We start from the raw sequence: 17024 nt of genomic DNA, 5'->3' as shown, positions 1-17024 counted from the left end.
CGGGTTGTCCCGTCATTACAGTTGCACACCTTCCCTGTCCTTGTAGAGTGCCTCCATCACCACTGGTTAGGTTTATCCACGCCACCCAACAAGGATTCCCTGCATTAATACCATGCATCGTAGCAAGCTGAGTGGCCAAATTTGGCAGATCTATGTTTTCAGCTATCCTGAAATAACCTGACTTGATCTGACGGAGGCATCAGCTGAAACTCCCCTACCTGTTCTGGACCGAAGTAGTCGTAATGCCTCATACCTCTTTAGGAACCTAAATTTTCAGTTGTGGTCGGGCTAGGGGTTTTTGCTTTTGGGCTGGGTCCCTTAGGATTTGGCAACCCGATATCCTACTCCTCAGTTGACTCGTCTAGATGGGGCATCTATACGCCCGCCAGATGTCCCCCTGCTACCAGCAACAGTGGTAGATGAATCATGAATACATCCTACACTCCTCTCATCTCCCAGGCAAAAAGCTAGTGCACTCGCCAGTAATTGTTTCATTTAAAATTTTTAACCTTCCTCAACTTTCTGTAAAGACAAGCTAGCACGATCATGATGGATCCAACAAGTCGCCCAAATACATTTGCAGCGCGACCTACAGCTCCGTCTACCACCACTTCAACCTTCACTACTAGCAAACCGTTTTTGCCAACTACAGAAGTAGTAAAACCTGAGGGCAGCAAGGGTGTTGGAGATGGAATTCCAGGCTTCACGTCGTCCTTCAACACCTCTGGGAAGAGCGGAGGTGCCATCCGCCCCATTGGCGAGAATTTCTCCGTCAATCCAGCCAACGGTACACTCTCGTTTAGTCTGCCCATCAATACCTCACCAAGCCGAGGTGGGTTCGGGCCTAATTTGGCTCTTTCGTACGACTCTGGGAGTGGCAATGGGCCCTTTGGCTTTGGTTGGAGTGTGCATCTGCCTGCCATCCAACGCAAGACCAGCGATGGAGTCCCGACCTATAGGGTTGGCGAAGACGAATTTGTATTTGAAGGCAGTGAACTCGTCCCATGGATTGATGAGAAAGATGTTGTTGTCAAAAAGATCGGACATCATCATGTGATGCGATATCGACCTCGTTTTGAATCTCACACTACACGCATTGAGAAATGGACACGTGACAATGACTCTACAGATGTACACTGGCGTACCATATCAGGAGGCGTCACATCAATATTTGGCCTGGATGATATGTGTCGCATAGTTGACAGCTCACAGTCTTCAAAAGACATCTTTTCCTGGCTGCTCTGCCGCTCCTTCGACACTTTCGGAAATGCAATCGAATACGTCTACAAACCAGAGGATGGTGCTGGGTTGGAAGACATACCCCCGTGGGAGGCAAACCGGTCGACAAATGCTAAGTTACGGCAAAGGTATATTAAGCGTATTAAGTATGGAAATCGAAATCCTAATCGAGACATGGAGACCTGGGAGCCTACTGAATGGCCAAGCAAAGACAATGATTGGATGTTTGAGGTTGTATTTGATTATGGAGAACATCAACTCGCTCACAATGGAAAGGCGGCTAGTTTTGCTGAAAACCAGACATGGGATGTTCGCAAAGATTGCTTCTCAGCATCAAACTCAGGGTTTGAAGTGCGCACGTATCGTCTTTGTCGGCGTGTTCTTATGTTCCACCGCTTTCATGAACTTCGGCCCGGGTCAGGGCAGCCAAGCGAGGTTTTGATTACTTCAACCACATTTTCGTACAGAGAAAATGCATTCGGTTCATTTCTCACTGAGACTTTCGTGAGTGGTCATGAACTTTCCGGCATGACGTACAAGACACAAAGCGTGCCTCCTTGGACATTTTCCTACAGTCAATGTCCTGACCCACAGACACTAAAAAGGTTTTCGGCAAGTGCCATAAATCTAGTAGACCTTCCATCAATTGGCTTGTGGCAGTCTGAGTGGATTGACCTTGACGGCGAGGGTCTACCTGGTCTCTTGCTGCGGCTTCAAGATGGCACACTGTCCTACCAGCGGAATGTCGGTGGATCGCTTTCCTTTGATTCATCTGTTTCCTCAACAAACGGTTCCGAACCGGCGACATCTGAGTGCTCATTTCTGCTTGATCCTCAGGTGCTAAGGCAGCAGCCAACCCCTGGGTTAGTCAAGGGAAGCAACTTTCTAGATTTAGACCGAAATGGACGTCTTAATCTAGTTTTCAAAGACCCTAAAGGTGTTCCCTGCGGCTTCTATGAGCGCATTGCCGAGGAGGATACGTGGAGCAAATACTGCGAGTTCCCAGAGACGCCAAATTGCAATATACAGCAGCACCAGCAGCCTGATTTCGTTGTATCCATTGACCTTACTGGTAATGGGAGCGCTGATCTTCTCTTCTCAATAAATGATAGTCAGGATTTAATGTGGCAGAAATCATTGGGAAAGGTCGGCTTCGCGGCCCTAAAATGCACATCTACGAATCTTGAGACTTCATCCTACTCGCCGAGGTTGACTAACTCGAATGAAACGAAGACGTACGTTGCTGACATGACCGGAGATGGACTTTCCGATCTTGTTGAAATCTCCGCAAATCGGATCGCATATTGGGCAAATCTCGGACATGGTCGTTTTGCTTCCATGGTCGAGATGGGAAATCCCCCTATCCTTGCATCTCAGGAGAGCTTTGAACAGGAAAGAGTTAAACTTATCGATGTAGATGGAACCGGTACAACAGATCTTTTATACATCTTACCTGGCGGCGGAGCTCATCTTTACTACAATTTCTCGGGAAATCAGTGGAGTGACCGCATACTGATTCGAGGCATCCCCCAACTCTCCTCGCCCTTGAATGCATTCGTGTTGGACTTGTTTGGCCAGGGGACAGCGCTGCTATGCTGGGCAGATACAACAATGTCTTCCACTGGGACTGCAGACACGATTCACTATTTGGATCTGATGGGTGGCCAAAAACCGCATTTGTTATCCGGCTATGCAAACAGTCTTGGCAGTACAACATCAGTAGTATATGCACCATCTACAAGCTACTTCTTGAAAGATTGTAGGGAAGGTAAACCTTGGACCACTCGGCTACCCCACCCTGTGCAATGCATTGCCTCAGTTGACCACCACGACCAAATCACGGGTAATTCGTCTACCGTACGGTACATGTACCACAATGGGTACTATGACTACTTCGATAAGCAATTTTCAGGCTTCGAAATGGTCGAAGAGTGGTACAGTGAGCGCATCATAATAGGACCCAAAGAAGTCTACGAGCCACCTGAAGTGCATAAAAAGTCTTGGTTTTGTGTGGGCCAGAGCTTGGCCATCGATACTCAACACTTCTTCCCACATTATGCAGCCCCAAGAGTTGCTTCTTCCATTTCAACAATGGGCACCCACGAGAACGAGTTAGAAGGACTTAGAGCACTTAGGGGGACACTAATGCGCTCCGAGATGTACGGCTTGGATGGGTCTCCAAGGCAAACTGTGCCGTACGCAATTGACGAACAGGCATATGAAGTCTCACAGATCCAGAAAAAGGGTGCTAACAAATATGCTGTGTTTCAAATGTCACCCCGCGAGTCGGTCTCAACACAGCTCGAGCAGAGACTAGATGATCCACGCGTTACACATGAGATTGTTCTTGAGATCAATGACTATGGCAGTGTCGAGAAGTCACTCCGTGTCGTCTATCCTCGTCGGACCAAGGCAGCTTCTCTATCGTCAGATACAAACCCAGTATTTTCTGATGTGGTAGATAATCAATCAAAGGGAAATGTGTCTTTCTCTCGATGCTGGTATACTAATGCAATTGACTGGTTTACAGATCCAACCCACCCCCAAGGATATTATCGTACCCCGTTACCGTGGCGTCAGCAAGATTGTGAAATTGTTCACATGTCACTTCCCCAGCCACACGTTTCTATCCTTGAAATCGATCAAGTCCGTCTTATCAATTTTGAGGAATTCCCTTCAGTTGATACACTTGGGAAGCTATATAAACAGGCTAAAGCCTTACGATCCGAAACGAAGACTTTCTTTAGAAACTCCGATTTATCACAACGATTGTCTGCTGGCAAGATAGAGGCGATGTCACTACTGGACCAGACTTATCAGTTGGCTTTCACTCCTGAAATACTAGAGAAGATCCAAACTGGCCGATCCACGTGTGGTATCGTTCGCTCGCCAAAAGAGCTGGCCACAGCCCTCTCCATCGGTGGATATGCTGATTTAGATGACGATGGCTGTTGGTGGGCAGTCTCTGGCCGAGCACTGTTTCAACAACCGTCACAATCAGATGTTCCTTCGAGGAGTGAGCTGATGCTAGCACGTTCTTCGTTCTACACGCCTACAGTTATGGAGGATGCTTTCAAGAATGTATCATCCATCGCACTAGATACCTACTGGCTCATGGCAGAATCGTCGACCGACGCGATGGGGAACATTATGCATTTCAAAAACGACTACCGTGTACTCCAGCCAATCAAAATCACAGATGCCAACCAAGTTTCTCAGCAACTTGTATACGATGAACTGAGTAACTCTATTACCACAGCCCTAAAGGGACCCACTGGAGACGAATTAGATTGCGACAGCTTAGACGGTTTTGTGACATCAGTTAGCGACAGCGAAATCGCTGCCGTGCTCTCAGACCCGAGTGGCGATGCAACAAGGCGGCTTCTGGGAAATTCGAGCAGCCGAACACTAGTCTGTTTAGACCAGTTCAGCAAGTCTCAGTTGCAGAAGATCAATGACTCTAACGAAGAGACCAAGATTACTCCATCATTCAGTGTCTCCATATCACGGGATCTCCCCTACCGGCGGAGCTCCTCTCCCAAGCTTATGGTCGTTGTATCACACTTGGACGGAGGAGGAAATGTTGTTCAGACCGCGACTTTGGCTCACCCTGATGATCCAAAGAAAAAATGGCTGATTAGTGGTATCTCGGCCCACGACAGCAGCGGAAATGTTATTCGAGCTCTTGAATCAATCTTCTCCACGTCTCCGGCCTATTCCTCTGCGGCTACTCCTAACTCTTCGACGCTGGCTCCTGTCAATACCAATTTCTTCGATGCATGTGGGAGAAGTGTAGGTACCCTGTTTGCCGAGCATACCTGGACGAAAACAGTCATTGGGCCTTGGGCATCGCTCGAGTACAGTACAAATGATACACTTCTTTGCCAATTGCCGCAAGAAGACCCGAATCTGGGTGTATACTTTTTGCGTCTTTCTTCGACGAGCTATCTTCCCATCTGGGCCGATTTGCAGCAACAGAGTGTGCTCAGAGGGTCTTCTTCCTCGGCACTCGCGATTAAAAAGTCATTAGCATACGCTGAAGTATCTGCACCGTCCATCACACACTATGGCGCTTGTGGTCTTCCTGTGAGGCACGTTCAGGTGGCAGGGGACAAGACATACACTCGTTCATATGTCTACGACTATTCCGGTAACCGAATCCGCGATTTTGATAGCAGTAACCGGCTGGTAGAGAAGCGTATTCATGACTTCATGAACAGACCGCTTCAATCCTCAGGTATGGACACTGGCGAGAAATGGGCGATACCTGACGCGTCCGGCGCCAGCTTCTTTTCTTGGAACAGCAAAGGCATATATTTTGAACTCAAATACGACTGTCTCCGGCGAGGCAAAGAGAAGCTAATGACGGACTATCGACAAATGCCAACTAAATCCATGGTAGTTATAAAAACTGTATATGGAGATGATTGTGGTGGTCTGGGACCGGCTTACAGCAAAGGCAAAATATGGAAGGTCCTTGATCAATCAGGTATAAACACTAACATGGAATTTGACATTCGTGGGCGCTGTGTGAGGAGCCACTACGAACCAGCGACCGAGTACAAAGTAATTCTTGACTGGCAAACCGAGCACACCGTTCAGTTAGAAACTGATGCACAATTTGTTCATACATCAACCTTCAACAACCTAGATCAATGCTTGGAAGAGTCTGACTCACAAGGGAACCGCACCAGGCGAGTTCATAACCTTCTTGGCCAAGTAGAGAGAGTCGACTATTCCCATCATTCTTCAGTTCGCGAACCGAACTGGGTACCCTATCTCAAAGAGAGCAGCTTCAGAGCGGATGGTCTACCCGAGAGGAACAGGTATGGCAACAATGTTGAAGTCGTGTTCAAATATGACGCAATGTCGAAACACCTTATTTCCAAGAAAACGACCCGGCCTACAGCATCTGGAAGCATAGAAACATTCCAAGACTTTTCCTATACATACGACTGTCGATCTCGCCAAGTTCATGTCAAAGACTCTTCTCAACAAGCCAAATTTTTCTACAACTGCCGCGTCGACCCTGAGTGGGAATATACCTATGACACTGTTGGTCAACTCATTGAAGCCACTGGGAGGGGGCAATTGACAACTGAGCAAGGCCAGGCCGTTCAGTTGCAACCCTACAGTGCCAATACAGGAAATAAACCACTGAGTAAAATCACAAATGGGGACAGGCTCTACAAATATCTGGAGACATACAAGTATGATATTGATGGAAACATGCGTTCCATAACCCATTCAGCGCCAGATTCAACGAAGGTTACAGGCTGGACACGTAAATTTCTGTACAACGAGAGGAGTCTTCTGAGTCCGAGCGATCAGAAGGTGGCCAACAACCAACTCAGTAAAACATTCGTCGGTGAAAGGCCTGACAGCGGTGAGAGGTACGCATATGACCAGACCGGGTGTATGACACACCTACCGCAGTACTCACATCTTCGATGGGACATGAACGACATGTTAGCCGCATCCTCCACTCAGAAAGTTGATGATACCAAAGGAATTCCAGAGATGACATACTACGTGTACGACTCCTTTGGGAACCGTGTGCGAAAGGTGACAGAGTCTGGTGCATCCATTGGATCAACTCCGCGCAAAACAAAAGAAACATTCTATCTATCCGGATTTGAGCTACAGCGCAAGTACAACAAAATTAAAAAAACTCGGTATATTTGCAAGGTTTCGGGTGGAAGCGATACACTTGCTCTTATCGAGACAACTAGCGACAATGGTGGTAGAGGAGGCACACAGCGGGAAAATGCACCACTCATACGTTTCCAAATCGGCACCGGTAGTGAGTTGGATGACAAAGGGCAACTCATAACATACGAAGAGTACACGCCGTTTGGTAGTCCAATATACACGGCTGTATACAAAGATGTCAAGGCACCGCGCACCTACCGGTTTGCTCGATATGAGCATGATCGTGAGACGGGCCTTTATCACTGCGGAGCAAGGTACTATGCCTCATGGCTAGGTCGCTGGACGTCTCCTGACCCTATGGGGGACGTAGATGGTCCGAATCTCTACCAGTACGTGCTAAATGACCCGGTGAACGGCACCGATCATACAGGCACGTCGACACGCACTCCAAAACAGTTTATTATCAAGTCCAAGTCCAATCTCAACGATAAGCACCTCGGCCAGTGGGGTAGGGGAGATAATGGGGTGAGGCCTTACCAGCAGAATCAATATCATGACACAGATCCAGTCGTGGCCAACTTATTGAACGAGGCAAGGCTGGCTATGGGGTCCACAGAATCTCGTCATCAGTATGGTGATGTGCAAGCAAAACATGATAATATGAGGGCCAACACAGAGTTGCATCAAAGGCACAAAAATTGGGAGCAGATTGTGACTCAAGACGTTGGCAACCGCGGGCACGAAATAATCAATAAGGAGGAATTTCAGAATGGCCGCGCCATGATTCGACAGCTACAGACACAAACTAGAGATGATTTCAAGCATCTCTGCAGCAACGAAACCCTCGATAATCTTCAAAAAGCGCAGAAGGTCAATCAGAAGGCCATTGATGAACGGGACTCTTTGGAGAGCAATGTACATGGGCCGCTGCTGCAATTTGGTGTCAAGATTCTGAATACGCTAAAACAGGTCAAGCTGAATCGAGACGAGAAACAAGTGAATCTGGCCCGAGGTAGTCTCAACAGACTTTACTTGGCCAATCAAGAGGCTAAATCCGACTTTGACCGTTCTGCATACCGCAAAGACTTCATAGAAAGGGCACAGCGGTACATAATCGATCTCGAGAAAGGCACAGAAGAAAGAACCAGGAGTGATTTGAATAACATTGCAGACGCTAAGCATATGCTCGAATTATTCAAGAAACAATCTGAATTCGCCGACAATGAAGCTTCTAAAGTGCAAAAGAATGAAGCACTTGCAATAGAAACGACGACATCGTTCAATGCTAATGTGAACTACAAGAATGAACTGATAGCTGGCAGTAGGACAGGTGCTCCACCAAAACGTCAGGAAGTGTACCTTCACAAAACATATGGTTCATAAAAGAATACATGAGCGGAGCATCACGGAGATGATTTCCCCGGCTATCTATAATGTTTGTTTTGAGCTAAACCGCTAGAATAGTCACCTAATACCATCTTCAAAGTTCCTGGCAACCAGACACACAAGTTCTGCTGTAACGTCCGCAACACCAACTTACACTTCGCCGACTACTACTGATTCAAGGACGGTTCGGCCCTAGCTTCTAAGTTGAATAGTTTCTGCTACAGTAGCTGCCTAGCTAAGCGTGTCCAAGAAGCCATGAGTTGTTTATTCTCATCTTGGACGACGGCAAATTTGCCCTGCCCTGAGTTTTCCGGAATAATGGCTATCAAACAATAAGTTTAAGTGAATATAAGGTTTTCCGTGTATAAATCGAGTGTACAGGGTCGTCAATTGATTCCGGCGTCGGGTCCCGGACCCCTTATAGACGTTCTCTGTCTCACCATATGTTCGCATCGACATGTTCTCGACTTTTCGGGTGAGCCATTGAAAATGGCTAGCTGTTTCTGCAGCTGCATGGCGGGACCAAAGCGGGATTCCGGCCCTGCCTCAGCTGTGACGGGTCGCCGAGATCAACTTTTAATACTCAATATTGAACTAAATCTAGATCCCGCAAACACTATTATTCTATGGGGGCTGGCTGAGCATCTCAGCTCCTGTGGGTCTCTAATCCGGCACGAACTATTAATAATAAATGGGGAAGATTAAGTCAATATAGAGCACATGATTCAGCCTGAGTATTAACTACATAGAACTTTGTTCCGGGTATCGGCAACACAAATATTTGTTTTTCTAACTGTATGAAGCAGCATATTTGGGAGTATATATTGGCGTAGAGTTTAGCATTTGGAACATTGTCTCCGCAAATCATTCGGATATAGTCCAGCATATTATACTGCCTATAGTTGCATCTACATTGCTTGAAATCTGACTCCATCTCTTGTAACCTTCCTCTACCTCTTGCACCTCAACCTCTTGCAATCTCCTACCCCTCGACAAAATGGGTGACGCTGTGATCAACGGTACCTCCCGAATGGGACTGACTCTTCAAGGTTACGATCAAGCCATTGCTCTTTCGCAAACCAACATCAACCAAACCCTAAAGAGGTATTCCACGATTGATGAGGCCGCTATGGCTAACTTTAAGGCCGTCCTCGGTCCTGAAACCGATCCCGACTACACATCGGAACTATTGAGCCGCCAACTATTGAGCTCATTGATGCTGACAAGGCCGACCAGGCAATCTACACCATCAAGTTCAAAACAAAACTCAAAGTACACTTATTGGGGCGTCGATCCGAGCAACAGGCGAGGCTTACCCAAAAGTTTGAATAGTCAGCCGAAGGTTCGACGCTGGTCTTCTTTGTCAACTTCGGGCTGCAATGGTGCGAGCGTATGCCGGCCGACCTGCAGGCTGCCGTGAGGAAAGCCGGTTCCTACAGCGTCGATCAACCTGTTATCATTTTCAGAACCGCCGATCTGATCGATTTCAACTGGATCCAGTCAAAATTTCCCGGCCTCGACGATCCGACTGCACAGCTCAATACCAAGACAAAGATGCCGGACTTTATCAACCAGTGGCTTATGTAGCTAAAGTCTGCCGCACCCGGCAAGTCGCACAATGTGCTTGGGTACTCCGTCAAGCTCGACCCACATGCGACCAATCCCGCGAGCAACTGCTGGCAAAGATTGGCAACGTGCCGCCTTCGTTTCCCCCCACCAAAGCTCAGTTCCAGACTATTGGCAACAAACCCAGCGCAGATGCGGAAGGCGATCCTCCAGATCCCTACAATGCATTCCTCTTTACCGAAATGTGTGGCGTCCCCGGCATTACCACTCCGTGGGCGCTGCCGCAAAATGATCTCCAATGGAGCGACAATTGGTTCTATGGCGTCATCGTCGGCAGCCTAGCCATGTCGAGCACCATCTTTTTGAGAGAATTCGTCGGCAAGTTCGTAGAGCCCATCCACAAGGACTACTCTGCCTTTGACGATACTCTGGCAAGCGGCAAATCTGGGATGCCGATGTTCGGATAAATCGAGTCAAGAAAGATGTCAAGTTGCTTGGCAACTGCGTGCAGGGCCAGTGGCGTACCGTCGGAAATCAGTGGGTGCTCGAATCAACGTCGACAAGCACACACGCCGAGATCCCCTAGGAAGACGGGGGCAAATCATTTACGGTACGGGCCATTGTGCAAGCAACCATGACGAGCGCTCTGAAGCCTGTTCCAGGTACCGGAAAATTTCACATTGGGCAAAATCTGCAGGTTGTGACCAAGTGGTCCAACTTTTCTATCCAATACGCCTTTCATGTTACATCAATCTTCAACGGAACTTATGTCGTGCAGTTGGCATCTGTCGGCTCTACTGCCGAGCTTACATCCAGCGTGACATTTAAGAACAACTACAAGCCGGTTCTCACATCCACAATCACCGAAAGTGGTATTCTCATTCGGGGAATTGGCAGTAATCAGACGGAAGAGGAGAAGAGGAAATGGGATGAATATCAGGCGGTTCTGATTGGCACCATCGAAATCAGGGTGCCTAACACAGTCGACTTCACCATCAAAATCAACCAGGGCTTAAACGACCAGAGAAAGTTTATCTTCCCAGGAGGCGGCACCTTGGATATGAGCAACCCTATATTCAGCAACACTGGGGATCTTCTGCTCGGCCTGGTTTATCGACAAGGAAAGATTTAGTTTTGGGACCTTTGCAGCAGCGTTTGATTAGGCAACAGCTAGCATTTTCAACATCGTGTCTGAGTTCGTATACTAGGCTCCTTGTTGTTGTGAACCCGTTAATCCTGCAGAGACTAACTGGAGGTATCACTTGGTTTGCTGGGTATGTGCTTTATAACGGATCACCAGATTCTAGCTTATATAACGAGAAGCTTCTGTTAGGTCTGTACTGTATCGGAGTATCCGCTTAGATTGCGCTGTTGGGGCCTAAGATATATATGTCTGCGTGATACACACATGAAGTATGTTATCTTGAGGCTCGTTGCCTACCCTGGGAGTGGATAAATATATATAGATATTCTTTACTATTTTATAAAATTTAATGCCTGGATTTATTTAAAAGATATATTACTGACTGGAATTATATAAATACTAAAATTTTAATATATTAAAACAGGACTTAGAAGGGCTTGGAAAGCCTATTTTCTCTCTCTTTTAAAATTTTAATAACTAATAAAAGGATAACCTAGCTATTAATATTATAGTATAAGTTATAGAATTTAAATTTATTAATTTAATAGCTAATTTAAAATATAGTATTAGTAATATTTATTACTTTAGATATTAATATATTAAATATTTATTGTTATAACCTAAACCCTGTGTCTATATATTAGTAGCCTAGAGGTATATACTTAAGGATTAACTAAAGACCGACAGACCAATTAAAGGAAGATTACAGTTTATAGGCTCCTTTATTAGATTACTTTTATAAGCTATTATAAGCCTATGCATTATAATCTAACTATAATTTAAATAAAATAACTTATTATATAAAATTATTTATTATGCTTATTAAATATAGCTTAAATAGTTAGTTATTAATATAGTATTTATATAATAATTAAATTAAACTTTTATTTAAAGTTATTAGCTATATAACTAAAACTACTTATAAAATCCCTTATATCTTTCTACTAATATAAACCTAATATTAAAGGTTTATCCTTTAAGAACTAGCTACTTTATATTAGGTATAAGATTAAAATGTTATATATTAATAACTTTTATTTAAAAAGATACTTTAGATCTTTTAAGTAATTAAATTATTATATCTTAAGACAGTATTAAAAGTTAATTTACTTTAAAAGAAATTCTTTTTTTTATTTAAGATAATAATAAAAATATTATTATAAAAAAGACCTTTAATTAAAAAAATATAAATAATAATAAAGCTATTAAATTAATAAAAAATATATATAAGTTAAATAAAATTTTTATAAATAAACTTAATAATAAAAAGTTTATTAAAAAAGATATAAAGGCATTTATTAAATAATAACCTTTATTTATATTTAATAATAAAATTAATAAACTTTACTTCTTTTAAACTTAACTTAAGGCCTACTTTAAAGATTTTAAAACTACTTTTAATATAAAATATAAAAAGACTTTCTTTATAGTCTTTTACTTTAAAGAAACTGCTTTTAAATAGTTTTGCTTAATGTAAGACGCCTACCTTAATAACTTAAATAAACCTTTATTAACTTAAGTTTAAGAAGTTTTTAATAATTTTAAATAATTTAAAAAAAAACTTACTAAAGTATTTAAAAATATTAAAGAAATCTATATAGCTAAAAATAAATTTATAAATATCTATTAAAAAGGAAAATATTTTAATTATACTATAAAATTTAAAAATTTAGCTTTTAAAGTTAAATAAAAATAACCTACTTTTATTAAGTAATTTTATAATAAACTTAAAAAAAGCATTAAAGAAAAGGTTTATAATAAAGATTAAATTAAATATAATTTTATTTTCTTTATAAAAGAATATATTAAAGTTAATAACTTACTTTATAAACTTAATATAAGAAACTAAGGCTTTAGTAAAAAATAATTAAATTAAAGTAAAAAATAATAAAAATTAATTACTAAAGATAATAGTAGTATAGCTAGACCTATAGACTTTAATATAATATAAAAAAAAAAAAGAAATTTAAATATTATAATTATAAAAAGCTAAACTATATAGCTAAAAACTGTAAATCTTTAAAAAAAAAATAATTTACTATTTTTAAGCTAAAAATAATATATATTATAAATAAAGGCAATAAAACTATTTATTTATTAAAATAATTAAAATCTTTTAAAAATAATAATAATTATAACTTTTATAAATTTACATTTAAACTCTTAAATATATTTAAAATATTAAATAAAGAAACTAATAATAAAATCCTTAATTAATAACCTATTCTTTAAGTTAATTTTATAAATATAGTAAACTTAATTAAAGACATTGCCTTAGAAAATAATAAAAATAATAAATAATATAATTATAGACATTACTTTAAAGAAACCTAAAATATTATATAATAATATAAAAATTTTACCTTTAAAATTATAAAACTTAATTTATTTTAATATAATATTATAAATAAAGTATATATAAATATAAAATATTCTTTAATAATATTATATACTTACTTAAATAATCTATAAAAGTAAACCTTAAAAACCTAGTATATTATTAAAGCTATTATTATTAATTAAGCACTTACCTAAGGCCTTAATTATAAAAAAGTAGCTAAAGAGTATAATTATATTAACCTAGTATATCTACTGCATTATTGAATTAATTAAATTAATTATATTACTTATAGATATATAGAGTATTTTAAATAAAAGGCTAAAAAAAATATTTTTTTAATATATATTTTTTAGTATATAATCTTAAAACCTTATAATAATTTATACTGCCTTATATAAAAAGCTACTTAATAATATTAATCTTTTAAAATAATTATCTTAAAACCCTTTAAATATCTAGATAAAATAAGCCTTTTTAAGTATATTAATTAATTTTATAAAGTATATAAATTAAAGAAATTATAGGATTAGCATAAGCAAGAAGAGATTAAAAGAGTAAAGCTAGATTATTAATAAAAAGAATTTAAAAATTATAATAAAATAAAATGTTTATAATATATAAATAAAAAAATTAAAAACTAATACTATTTAAAAAACTACTAAAGTCCTTTATAAAAGGGCAGCAGAAGGACTTATAATACTTAAATATTATTAATTTAAAATATAATAATAAAAAAAAAAAAAGCATCTTAATAAAAGAATTATTTTAATAGTATTATTAAATAAAAATCCACTTAGTATTTTAATAAATAATAAATTAAAAAGTAACTATATATCTACTATAATTATAATATGCCTGCAGTTATTAATATATAAAAAAAAAAACTATATTAACTTTTCTATATTAAAAAATAAACCTTTAAATATAATAAAAGATAAATAAAGTAATAGATTAATTCCCTGCTGCTATAAATTAATAACTACACTATAAATATAGTATATAATATAGCTAATATTTTAAAATATAACTTTATTTTAAAAATACTCTAGTTATATAAATATAAACTTAATATAAAATAAAAAAAAGGCTAAATCTATTAATACAATAATAAAAGTACTTTAAATAAAACTAATGCAGAAACATTAAAAGAGGAACTAGGTTACTAGAAGCCTAAGGTTTTCTTTAGCCCTTTAAATATCCCTTTTTAATACTATTAAAAAAAAAAGAAAATAAAATAAATTTATATATAAAAGCATATTACTATCTTATGCTAAAAATTAATAAAATTTAATAAAAAATTATATAAGTTAAAAATAAAAAAACTTATTTTTAAAGAATAATTAATATTAATTTTAAAATAATACTAAAAATATTAAAAACTCTTTAATAACTAATTAAAAAAAGAATTACTACTATATTTAAAATAAAACTATAAAATAGTGCTAAAAGAAGGAGAATTACTAAGGTTTTATAAAATATATAACTTAAGTAAAGAAAAACTAAAAATATTTAAAGAATAAATTAAAATATAACTATAAAAAGAATATATTTATATATTAAAATTACCTATTAAATATTTTATTATTTTTATTCTAAAGAAAAATAGTAAACTTTAATTAATTATTAACTATTATAAATTAAATTAAATTATAGTTAAAGATAAAACCCCCTTGCTATTAATTTTATAAATTAAAAATAAATTATATAAAAAGAAATAGTTTATAACTCTTAACCTTATAGAAGCTTATAAGCTTATATAAATAAAAGAAAGAGATAAATAAAAAATAGCATTTACTATAAAATATAAATTATATAAATATATAGTTATACTATAAAGGCTTATTAATATACCTATATCCTTTTAAAAAAAAATAAATTATATATTAAAACTATACTTAAATAACTTTATAATAGCTTATATTAATAATATTTTTATTTTCTTAAAGACCTTTAAAGAATATAAAAAATATATTTATTTTATACTATAAAAACTTAAAGAAGTAAAACTCTTTATTAATTTTAAAAAATATATTTTTTATTTTTAATAAATAAAATTTCTTAAATATATTATTACTTTAGAAAAAATCTATATAAACTTTAAAAAAATTACTATAATTAAAAAATAGCTAATGCCTATAATGCTTAAAGAAGTATAAGTATTCTTTAGATTTATTAACTATTATTAAAAATTTATTAAAGACTTTATATAAAAAGCTACTTTATTAATAAATATAATAAAAAAAAATATTTCTTTTAAGTAAAGGGAAGAATAGCAGAAAGCCCTTAAAAAACTTAAAATAATAATAATATTAAAACTTATTCTTATTATATTTAACCTAAAAAAACCTATTATAATTAAAATAAATACATTAATATTTATAATAAAAGGAGTATTAAATTAACTTAAAGAAAATAATAAGCTATAACCTATTGTATTTTTTTTATATAAACTCTATAAACTAGTAATATAATATACTATATATAATTAAAAAATATTAGCTATTATTAAAGCACTTAAAGAATAAAGATATTACTGCTATAAAAGCAAGCATAAGGTTATTATTTTTATAGACTATAAAAACCTTACTTACTTTACTACTATATAAAAACTATTAAATTAATAAATTAAATACTTTAAATTCCTTTTATAATTTAACTTTAAATTTATTTATTATAAAAGATTAAAAAATAAATAAGCTAATATATTAAGCAGAAAAGTTAATTATAAATAAAAAATACTTAAATATATAGCGCAAGCACTATAATTTAATAATAATAAAAATATTAAATAAATATAAATTTATATAATATTTAAAGTCTTAAAAAGCAACCTTATGCTTAAAAAAATTAAAGAATTTATTAAAAATTAAAAAAATAAATAATATTTAAAGAATATTATTATAGATTTAAGATATTTTAAATAATATAAAAAAATTTAAGTATTTAAAGAACTATAAAAAAAAGTAGTTAAATATATTTATAAATATCTATTATATAAATATAAAAGCATAATAAAAATATATAATTAAGTTTTAATATATTATAATATTAAAAAGCTTAAAGAATATATAAAGTATATTATATTATATTATAATATATGCTAATAAATAAAAAATAGAAGATATAAATTTTATAAAAAACTATAACTATTATCTATTGTAGAATAACCTTAAAAATTAATTACTTTTAACTATATTATTAATTTACCTTTATTAAAAAAACCATTTATAGGTATATAATATAATAGCATTTTTATAGTAGTCTATTAACTTATAAAGCAAGCTTACTTTTTGCTATATAAAAAGTTATACTTATTAAAAAACCTTGCTTATATCTATATAAAAATAATTGCTGCTAATTATAAACTACTTAAAGAAATTATTTTAAATTAAAAATAAATATTTGCTTTTAAATTTTAATAAAAACTTATAGCTAAATTAAAAATAAACTATAAATTTAATACTATATATTATCCTTAAATAAATAAATAAATTAAATATATAAATTAAGTTATTAAAGCCTATTTATAAGCTTATATTAACTTTATATAAAATAATTAGGTTAAAAAACTATCAATAGCTTAATTATACTATAATAGTATATTATTAAAATTTATAAAACTAATGCCTTTTTTTATAAATTATAGATTTATATTAAAAGTATTTAAACTACTATAAGATAAATTTAATTTAAAGA

At 36.2% G+C, this 17024-nt stretch overlaps 3 protein-coding genes across 3 annotated transcripts; all 3 read left to right on the top strand.

Moving 5' to 3' along the window:
• Positions 1-546: 546 nt before the first annotated feature.
• TrAFT101_002314 (uncharacterized protein) lies at positions 547-8274 on the top strand (the record flags this gene model as incomplete). The annotated part of the gene is made up of 1 exon (XM_066126564.1): positions 547-8274. The coding sequence occupies one exon, from the start codon at positions 547-549 to the stop codon at positions 8272-8274; it is 7728 nt and encodes a 2575-aa protein (XP_065982667.1).
• Positions 8275-9274: 1000 nt separating this feature from the next.
• TrAFT101_002313 (uncharacterized protein) lies at positions 9275-10310 on the top strand (the record flags this gene model as incomplete). The annotated part of the gene is made up of 2 exons (XM_066126563.1): positions 9275-9530; positions 9610-10310. The coding sequence occupies 2 exons, from the start codon at positions 9275-9277 to the stop codon at positions 10308-10310; spliced, it is 957 nt and encodes a 318-aa protein (XP_065982666.1).
• Positions 10311-10477: 167 nt separating this feature from the next.
• Positions 10478-10975, top strand: TrAFT101_002312 (uncharacterized protein; the record flags this gene model as incomplete). The annotated part of the gene is made up of 1 exon (XM_024909182.2): positions 10478-10975. The coding sequence occupies one exon, from the start codon at positions 10478-10480 to the stop codon at positions 10973-10975; it is 498 nt and encodes a 165-aa protein (XP_024754498.1).
• Positions 10976-17024: the final 6049 nt, after the last annotated feature.

The sequence above is a fragment of the Trichoderma asperellum genome, chromosome 1 (genome assembly GCF_020647865.1).
Source record: "Trichoderma asperellum chromosome 1, complete sequence".
NCBI lineage: Eukaryota > Fungi > Ascomycota > Sordariomycetes > Hypocreales > Hypocreaceae > Trichoderma > Trichoderma asperellum.
Note: the sequence above shows the minus strand (reverse complement) of the source record. Positions and strands in the feature narration are given on the sequence as shown.